We start from the raw sequence: 10,291 nt of genomic DNA, 5'->3' as shown, positions 1-10,291 counted from the left end.
TAAGATCTTACAGAAGTTTTAAGCTTCACAAGTTTTACATCTTTTAGGTGTTTGTGTAGACAGACATGCTAGAAGTTCAGCAAACCTCTCTTTTCATTAAAAATTACATCTGCAAGTAGAATATGCTTTACTCTCTTGACAAATCAAAAGACTCACGATTTTATAAACATTAAGTGAAATCTGAAACAACAAATGGAGAGAACTACTCATCCACAAGTATGGATGATGCATCCAGAAGCTTTCAGATGTATCCACTAATTTTCAGACCCAAGGCTTATAATAGGGGGGAAAAAAGGAATTAATTTCTTAATTACAATCAAGAAATGCATGGTACAAATATGATTAAATTCATGCATATAAATTTCTGATTCCATAACTGCTCTGACTCATTGTACATTCTAGAAGCCAAGAAAACAAGGTATTTTATGATTCTCCTGACACTATGATTTTGAACCTCCGGATTGACAAGGGTGACCTTGCTAGCAAGCCCTATGCCACAACATATAGCAGACCAATTACACTTGTTGGGTCTTTTTTAATTGATATAGATGTGTAAGAATACTTGTATTCTTGGCTCCTGTGATGTTGACTTCAGAGAACAGCAAAATTTTACACCTATAAAGTAAAAGCCAAGGTGCTAGCAGTTTGGCAAAAATCCAAAAGATCCTAATTAAAGCAAATTTGCCAGTGCTGCTAAAGTCAATGATCACTGCCAGAACCAGATGTTCAGAGAAATTTCAATATGAAAAGTGTAAAAATCAAGTAATCTTGTAAATACTCTTGTTTTAAAACTTTCCCTTGTAAAAATGGCACAGCACTTCCCAGTATTTCAGTGTAGCAAATACAGTTAATTCTCTGACAAGCCTCATGATTCTGCTTTCTGCCCCACTACGTCTGAAAGCAACATGACCAGCATCTAAACTTGTCCGTCATTTTCATACAGATACAAATTAACAACTAAAAAATCAACAAAGAAATATATGGATACATATTAATACAATGCTATTTTTAAAATTCTCGGAGACCAGATTATCCTGGATGGGTAATATTTTACATTCTGGATGGAATGTACTATGTTAAGGCTATTACAGTTTTAGACACTATAATTTGGTTTCAGTAGAACGGTCATGTAAATCAAAAGGAAAACCTATGTCCCTTCAGACTAGAATCTTAGATAAAATTTGCCCCCACACGAAAAATTCTTTATCCAATCAACACACCTGTCAGTCAAGCTTGTTTCTTCCTAGCTACGTGTCTTCGTATCCCTGAAAGAGCAGGGATATAGGCCATCGTCAAATGCTAGGAAAATGAGAAAGCAGCTCTTCTTCTGTCTGCCAGTTTGTGTAATCTAAATTAATTGTTCAAAGATATCTTTCTGTTCATCTGTGCTCTCCATTAGCAACAGAAATTATAACCAAATTACAGAATGTAGGAAATGTACAGCTCCCACCAGTGCAACAGCAAAGTCTGTTGTCTAGCACACAGTGGTAGAACACATTAGTCTGAAAAAATAATAGTTAAATAAAGTGAACACATTCTCTCCTCATCCATTGCTCTTGAGTACACCAAGAAAACTTGAAGATGCATAGCTTTGGTAACTGGCTGCTTATCATGGCTCTTCACAGATGTCACACAGTGATGCAACAATGGAAAGGACTCACAGATTGCTCAGCATGAATACATAGAGCCTACAGGCCTGCATAACATAGGACACTCAGGAAAATTAATTCTAATTAATTTGTAGAGTGGATTAGTTAAAAATCAAAATATTCCTTTGTCATTATTCTCACAAGAAATTAAGAAGCGATTTTAATTTAGTTTAGGTTAATTCACTTCACTTGCTACCCTGCAAGTATTCAACATCTTTAAGAAATCCCCTGTAAACTCACACTTTTGGTAATTTAGTTAAATTTACCTGAGTATCTAAGTATAGACAAGATTTTAAAAAGGAAGTGGCCATTAACTACCACTTCTCTGTAACACATGAAGGATGCAACTTCTCTAATCACAGACATCCTCATATAACAAATAAAGGCTCTGATGTACTTAGTTGAAATGTAGCCTCACATGAATTCTGTTCAGCTGGGGGGGAAAAAGAACAGGGAAGACACCTCCTCTTCTAGAGAAATGACCAAATGTGTTATGATCAGGCACATATTACTGTATCTGCCAAAGAACATATACATGGGACATCAAAATAAACTGCACAGCTTTATGAAATGTTCAATTTTTATATTTACACTATAATTAGTACAAAACTGCCTTTAAGTTTTCTGTAGAACAAGACAATATCTACTGGACTTGATATCCTAGTATGTCAAATCAACTACTTTGAAGTATGATAAAGGAATCTAAGAACAGTTATAAAGAATAAGACACCATTTTCAAACTATACATAGTGTTTGCTCTTGCTTCTAAAAAGGTACTTATATCCCCAAAAGGTTTTTAATTTTAAATAAGCAGGGCAAGCAGGGAGGGGGCAAGGGGGAAGACTGGTTGTTGGTACTAAAGCCTTTACTGTAGTAAACTAAATATATTTACAATTTATACAAATGTTTGACCTTCAACAAAAATACAAAAACATATCACAAGATGCAAAACCAGGAAACAAGTTCATCTGAGACACTGCTGCTCTACCCAGGACAGAATGCAACTTGAACTGCAAGGAACAGAAAGGTATTTATCCCCCATATTCAGGCAATGAGAAAAAATTGCATGAGGTCACAAAAAGAAAAAATAAAAGGCTCCAACGTTCTTCAGTAGACTTGGCTTTTAAAAATTATGTCAAAAACCTAGGCTACATTTGTCCATCTTGCCTCTGTGTTCCGCCTGGTCCACGTAGCCAATACTTAGTTGCAGGACGTTGCCTTCTATTTTGAAAAATTGGAGTAGTTTCATGGCAAGGTCTGGAACCTCAACACTTTTGCTCCTTTCAAAAATTCAAAACCTTTCTACTTCTACTAACAATTTTGGCCCAGTTCAACCTCTAAAAGAATATCCCCATCATATTTTTCAGTAGATAACTTCATAGACTGTAGCTTTTTTGTCTCCAGAGCCAGTGACAATGTACTTATCATCCACAGAGATGTCACAGCTAAGCACTGATGAAGATTCTTTGGACTGGAAGAAAAATAGAAATATATTACATCATTAAAAAAAAGTCTGTTTACCATCATTCCATCATCTCATTTTAGGTAGATCACATATGTGAAGATATCTGAATCCACTCCTGGAACTCTGCATTTTTTTTTTCTCTTCATGAAAAGCAACATTATCCTCACCTGGAAGATACTGGCTCCATATGGAGTTCTCCATGCATTAAGAAGGTTATCTTTCCCAGTACTCACAAACCATTTACCTAGAATAAAAACCAGAAGGATTACAGAAATGTGAAAGAGACATGTGACAGGTTTTGGGTTTTCAATTCACATCAATGAAATCTGTTAACTAATTGCCCTTATAAAAGCTCTTACTACAAATCAACACAGTACTTTTGCTTACAATCAATGTGGATGCTCAGCACGTTTGCAGTGTGTTACATACTAGGAAATCCCTAAACTTCAAACAGAAATAGCTTTTTACACATGAATCAATCCTCACAGCAGCCTCTAGACAAACAGATGGCTGTTTGTAGATAAGTGCATTTGAATTCATAAAGCAGAGATATTTATGCATTACTTAAGAAACTGAGATGTAATAACTAATGACTATGAAATAAATAATCAGCAAAACATGAATTAAGAGCCCTGACCTCCAGTTCTATGTTCAGGGCAACTTACCACAGTAAGCAAATTTGAGTGACAATACACAGCTCTCATGAAGGTGCAGTTGATACTTGTCTGGTTTATTTACATGTAGCACTTCGACATTGCTGCTCTCCATTCCCACAGCTAGCCATTCACCAGTAGGACAATAACCAAGGGAAAATATCTGAAAATTATATCATATTTACACCTTTTAATTATTTTCCTATAGATAATTTTTCTGCAGTTAAGATTATGTGGGAAAGGGGGGGGGGAGGAGAGAGAGAGAGATAAGGGCAAATTTACATAGTTCAATAGCAAAACTGCAGTTCAAAATTTGAGTAACTAAATAACCCCTGTTTTTACACATTAACTTAGAAAAAGAATAGTGTCAGGCTGTCATTTTCTTCTGTAATCTAAGCACATACATAAGCTTCAAAATATTGTGTTGAGAGCAGTCAAAAGGAAGCGAGGGAACAATCTGCTACTTCTACTGGGCTCAGTCTTACCTTTGATCCTATGGGTTTCCTTCCCACCCCACATATTGCCACAAGCTGTAGGAAAATCCAGTTACCTGTGATGTGAAGTCATGCTGTTGTAGCTGTCTCCCTTCTCTCAAGTCCCAGGATCTGACAGTGTTATCCAAACCTCCTGTCCAGAGCTTGGTACCATCATTAGAAATGTCAATACAGCTGGCTCCATCTGTGTGGCCCTGGAATTGCCTGATAAAACAAACCAGATTGAATAATGATTTCCTGCCAGAGCTCAAGGTAAACACTTTGTGGTGTTAGTTTTGGACTCTGAACATGTGTCATCTGTTCTGTGTCTGACGATGAGCAAGAATCAGCCTCTCACTGAGCATTAAATACCAGTATTAAAAAAAAAAAAACATTTTCCAGGTGCTAGAGAAATGATTTGCATCATGGCTAGCTGAATAAAGTAAAATATTTCCTATCAGGTTTTGAAAAAAGAAAACAAAACAACAACCCCCCACAAAAAGCCTATACCCACTTGTGAGAATATTAAAGCCCAGTAACTACAGTTAAAAACCACTAAGGATAACTCAAATAAAATTGAAGCGGGTCAGAGAATAAAACCTCCAATTTCAGAAAACAGCTTCTGCATTTTTCTTTGGCTGCAGGTCAAGAAGATAAATAACAAGCAGATATACTAATAGAAAGGGATCCAGATAGAGATCCAGATAGTTAAACACAAGCATTGCTGAGTCACAAAGTTGCATTCTCTGTGGCAGGAGATTAGAAAAATCTGAACGGAGCAGTTTTATAACCTTCTCATTAGCAAATCTCAGCTTTCAGCAACCAGAAGGTCATCTCAACTTTTTCTTAATCCTTTGGCAAAAGCATTCTGGAGCTTCTGCATTTTTCATCAGCAATTAGCTTTAGCAAAGTCCTGTGCCTCAGTGCGAAAGGCGGAGGGCGGGTGGGGAAAAGACAACTAGCTTGTGAAGGAAGGGTATGAATCACCAAGAGCTGCCACAGAAAGGTCACACAGCATGTTTTGTTTAGTAGCTCTGGTCTCCAAATTCCATGTGCTATCAACCAGCAAGATCAGTGTGCAAGTGGTGGGAACACATACAGCAAACATTTAAAAGGCAAGACATTCACAGATGTGTATAGATGTTGCACAGTGCAACCTTACAGGGTCTAAGCATGCACATGAAAACTTTATGTAACTAAAATTGTATTTATTGACCTAAAGTTCAACAGAAAGAAAAAAATTGCATGCACATTAACATGACTCTCTGTATGTAATTTTCAGCTAATTGTGGATATACAGGAAGTTTAACTGAAACACAGCGGACTAAGCATATTCTTTAGTTTTTGTGTTCAGAACTCTTCTCAAAATATTGTAAGCCATCACTGCTTTGATAAGCCTAAACTAAATTTATCTTATAGTAAGCCCCACTGCTTTCCTAAAGAACTGAGAGGATTAGTTCTTTAGGAAAAATAGTAAGATTAATTGTAAGATTAATTTTACTACTTATCCTTGCTAAATAGGAATTGAAAATACTCTTTTTCTACTTAACAAGGCCTAAGACAAAGGAAAAGAGCAAATCTCAGACCTTCCCTAGAAGGCATGTTCAGTCCATACCAGTAACAAACCAGCAAGAACGCTGCTTGTAGAAACCTGCAGACCAATCAAATAACAGGGAGGATCTGCAGGAGCTTCTACATTGACTACAGCAGGTTATGGACAAACCCTAAAAGATATCTTCCGAGACTAGGCCGAAACTACCAAAACTAGTTTCTGCCTGACTTGGGTGTAAACCACTCCCCTGAATAAGAGACACTATTTACTTTGCTGTTATAAACCCTATTCAGGGAGATAAATATTTATGTAGCTGTCCAAAGAGTAACTTCTATTAAAATTTTCTGTAAACAACGACTCACCTGACCAATGTCTGGTTATGCAGATCCCACACTGCAATGTTCCCATCACTGCAGCAGGAAAAGCACACCTTGGAGTCAGGGCTGATAGCCAGAGCATAGCAGGCAGGTGCTGAGGATGTCAGCTCTGCTTTTATGCGAGGAGTTGGAGCTGCCAGGTCCCATATGGATAATGTGCTGGCCTCCCCACCAACGATGAGGGTGCATCCATCGGGCAGCAATTTACAGGAGCGGATGTAGTTATCTCTGTTCTGTACAACACAAATCACCTCAGTTATGTGCCTGCCAGTAATGACCACTAACATAATTCTGACTGCATCAAAGTTTCAAGCAGTGTGGTACTTTTTCCATTACCAAAGTACTGAAGAGAAGCCAGCAGATCTTAAAAGGTTGGAAACATCTACTTCTCATCACTAATTAGAAACTGCAGCTGCAGAAATTAAAACTGCAGACTCCTGTTGCCACAGTCTACTCTGTTTCAAACGTGACAAATGGCAAGTTTTCTATCTCATTACACAAAAATAGAGCCAAAGTAAGCTTGCTTTTCTGCAAATGTACTCCATCAGTGAAGGTCACCAACAATAGAAATATTAAAGCAAATGACCTTTCATTTGGCATTTAACAGCCCTATATGAAAATGTCGTTCTAGTCTCATGCGCTTCAGGTTTTTGAATTTTTCTTTCAAACACTATTTTTCATTCACAGTGTTAAAGTTGAAAGATTAAGGATTCCTGTATTGGTCCTGTATTTATGTTGGTCCTTTGTTGTTCAACATTATTCTTATTGTACATATTGATCTCTCCTTCATGATGTTATTATTGATTTGAGAGGTACTGTGGGTGAGTTAGTGACAGAAGACATTTCTACCTTCCCTTATTACAGCCTTGCTTGACTGGCAACAGTTTTTTTACAAAACTGATAATAAAGATCTGTAACTTAGGACAGAAAAAAACACTGCAAGAATTAGTTAACAGTATTCCTACTATGATATATTTTTTTAATTTGCAGCAAAGAAGCAGGAAGTAGGGCAGTGAAAATGTTGACTTTAATCAGTCATTACTGCTCCCCGACTTAAATGAAGGCTCTTCATCCAGAGAGATATACATGCCACAGAACAGAATACCTATTCAACTTCACTATTACTACTCAGCAATTACAAAATGATAGCAGTAAAGAAACGATAAAAGGTAAAAAAATCCACCACACATAAAATCTACACTGAAGTTAGAATTTTCATTCACAATACATATTGCTGTGCTTGACAGCATTGTCTTCTCAGTTAACACTGCACAGACCTTTATGCTGCCTCTAGTGAGAAACATCTCTTGTTGAGCCATTACTTTTTTTGAGTTAACTTTTCAGCTACCTATATACTATTGCACCCAGTCCCTTTTGTACCCTGCACATGTGAAAATAACCAGCCTGTACGTATAACTAGTGGATCGTGAACAAAAATCATAGCAAAACTTTAAGTGACCTTTGGTACTGTGTCTCATTATTCCAGTAAGTGGCTGCTATCATCTTACAGAAATGAGGTTTTTGTTCCTTGTGTTTGTGAAAGACCTAGGAAAATTCTCTGCAGCCCTGCATAAGACAAGCTATATTCCTTTTAAACTCATGCACAAAAATCATCAGTATAACTAGAAAGGGAAAAAAATACTGTGTTTTATTCAAAACATGACATACACATTCTATTCAGAAATCCGAGCTAATCTGTTATTTGACCCTTAGTGATAATTATCACTAAACAAACCAGCACTATTCTCCATGACACTGTTATGTATTCAAAAAAGAAAAAGGACATCAGGAAACAGATCTGCTATTTCCTTCTAATATGAACAAAATCCAAACAAGGACTTTTTTTTTGAGTCTCTGAGGAGAAGCTACCCTTGTGCATAAATTCCTGTTCACCTACCAGGCAGTCCAGCTGAGAGACGGGGCTCTTGTTGCCAGGCTGGCTGATGTCCCAAACCTTGACACACCCCTTCCCACCCGTGTACACATGTCTCGTGGGGTTGCTGATGGTAACTGCACACACAACTTCCCCGTGGTTCAGGGTGTTGATCTGACGGGCATGGCGAGGGATTCCTGGACCGATGAGGGCATCAGGAGGGAAAGGAACTGGCTGCATCTGACCATCTGCAGTAACGTGAAAGGAGTAGGCTCTTTTGGGGAAGGGAAAGAGAGAAGACAAAACAGTTTAAAAAAATCGGCCATTACAGAACTACAATGCAAGAAAAACACAGTATTTTTCATTTTAGTTCTTTGCCAATCATCTCGCAAAAATCTACTGTAGCAAAGAGCTCCAGTGCCAAGTAATGCAGGCAGATGAAACCTCAGATGGAGACAAAGAGTCACAATAGAAATTTTCAGTTTGACTCAGCTGAAATATGTGTGTCATGGGAAAGCAGGTTAAATTCCACCCTTAACTCTACAGGCCAAGGTCATGGCTGCTATCCCTCAGCGACTTGGATAATCGCAAGACCTTTCAGCCCCCGGTTTCCAGCTAGCTGTTGCAAGTCTCATCAACACAAATACTACAGCAGCAGTGCCTCACCAGGCACTACTCATCCTTCCATGAGGCTTGCACCTGTTGCCTTGTGGCACCACAAAACAAAGTTTTGCTTGATTCCTGCACCTCATTTGTAACATCACCACTGCCTGTGCTCATATACTCCTCTTTCCAGCTGGTAAGTAGTGCTTTAGAAAACAGAAACACAGAAAATAGAAACACAGAGTGGCTGCACACAGATTTCAACAGAAAGCTGATATCATCTTCTCAAAATTATGTTTTCTTGAATACATACATTGAAAAACCTGAAAGGCTCAGTTTTCCAGGTACTTTTGGCACTTCAGAAATACCTTTTATCTGTATTCATTGCATGATTTCCAGTTTGTGGAAACTGAAGGTTGAGGAAGTGATGTTCTAGCACTGAATAAAAACACTCCTCAGGGAAAGTACATGAAATTATTTTTTCATGGTCACTGAAAAGTAAGTCAGCTCTGCTCAAGGGCAAGGGCACAAATCCCAACTAATAAAGGTTTCAGGTGCGGGGGGGGGGGGGGGGGGGGTTCTTTGTTTGTTTATTTTAACTACTAATGAAAATGCTACTGTAAAATGCTGGCTTTTGCTATACTAGTGAGCTCCTTTTCTGTTACTTTTGTTGTAAGTGCATCCATCATGCTTTTGATGCTGTTGTTACATCAACAACATCCTTCAAGAGGCCGAAGTGGATAAAAAACGCTGAGAGATAAGTATTCTTTTTTTGGTTTTTCCACTAATAAGATGCCATCGCCATACTGAAACATTTATTTTTCTAATATATTCTTCTGTTCAGAACTTCCTTTTATTTTCCAAATCTACTTTCTTCCTCGGAAATCTTCAATCACTGTAGTTCAACTATCCATTTTCCAAGAACCCAACAATAGTTATTTCTATTAAATCTTCAGTCCTGAATAATAAGCTAGTATTTTCAAGGCATTTTTTTACATGTTCCCAAGTATCACATAGTTTGAAATGAAGGAACAAGCAAGAGGCCTGGTTCTGGAACAGACATCACAAAGCAACTGAATCTGCTCTGCTTCTGGGCATAAGATATTCCCTTGAAAAACCATGAGGAGAGATGAAAGAACTCCATAGCTCTTTCACAGAGAAACTAAGACTGGAAACAGTCAATCTATGCAATATCTCAAGTCTTTTCTTAAGTGAAGGGCAAAAAATGGTTAACAGTAACTGCTCTTAAACAGAGGAGAAATGAATAGTAAACATGCATGCAATTCCTGTATTCATTCATGTTTCATGGTTGGGCATATAAGCAGAGAGCTTAGTCAGAGAGTACACAGAAATAGAGAACGAGCAAGTGCAAAAGATGACATCTTTTTTGGCACAGAAATGACAGGAATAGGAAATGTAAGGTAAGAAAGGAAGTGCAGTGTTCACTCCCTTACATGTACACAAAGCACACAGTATATCAAATGTATTTTGTCCCGTGGGAACCTTTTTGTCTTTTGCTATGAAGAATTACAGTAATGATAAAGGCTTAACTAGAAACCCATTCCTTTCTGTGAAGAAGAAGAGAAACAAGATTGTTGGTCCTACAAATCCCCCTTTGAATCCCAAAGTAGGTATTCACTAAACAG

The 10,291-nt window shown here is 37.8% G+C and overlaps 1 protein-coding gene across 3 annotated transcripts in view; it reads right to left on the bottom strand.

The window, feature by feature from the left end:
* Positions 1–622: 622 nt before the first annotated feature.
* Positions 623–10,291, bottom strand: part of TLE1 (TLE family member 1, transcriptional corepressor) — a 73,650-nt gene continuing 63,981 nt past the window's right edge. For all 3 annotated transcript variants that reach the window (XM_054284509.1, XM_054284518.1, XM_054284519.1), the window contains 6 exons: positions 8,067–8,316; positions 6,155–6,402; positions 4,318–4,465; positions 3,780–3,930; positions 3,282–3,358; positions 623–3,120 (listed from right to left, as the gene is read on the bottom strand). In XM_054284509.1, coding sequence (XP_054140484.1) covers positions 3,013–3,120; positions 3,282–3,358; positions 3,780–3,930; positions 4,318–4,465; positions 6,155–6,402; positions 8,067–8,316 — 982 coding nt within the window. In that variant the 3' untranslated portion in view covers positions 623–3,012. The remainder of the gene's footprint in view (positions 3,121–3,281; positions 3,359–3,779; positions 3,931–4,317; positions 4,466–6,154; positions 6,403–8,066; positions 8,317–10,291) is intronic.

This window comes from Melozone crissalis, unplaced genomic scaffold (assembly GCF_028551555.1).
Source record: "Melozone crissalis strain CALT ecotype California unplaced genomic scaffold, PUWL_Pcris_2 ptg000005l_1, whole genome shotgun sequence".
Taxonomy (NCBI): Eukaryota; Metazoa; Chordata; class Aves; order Passeriformes; family Passerellidae; genus Melozone; species Melozone crissalis.
Note: the sequence above shows the minus strand (reverse complement) of the source record. Positions and strands in the feature narration are given on the sequence as shown.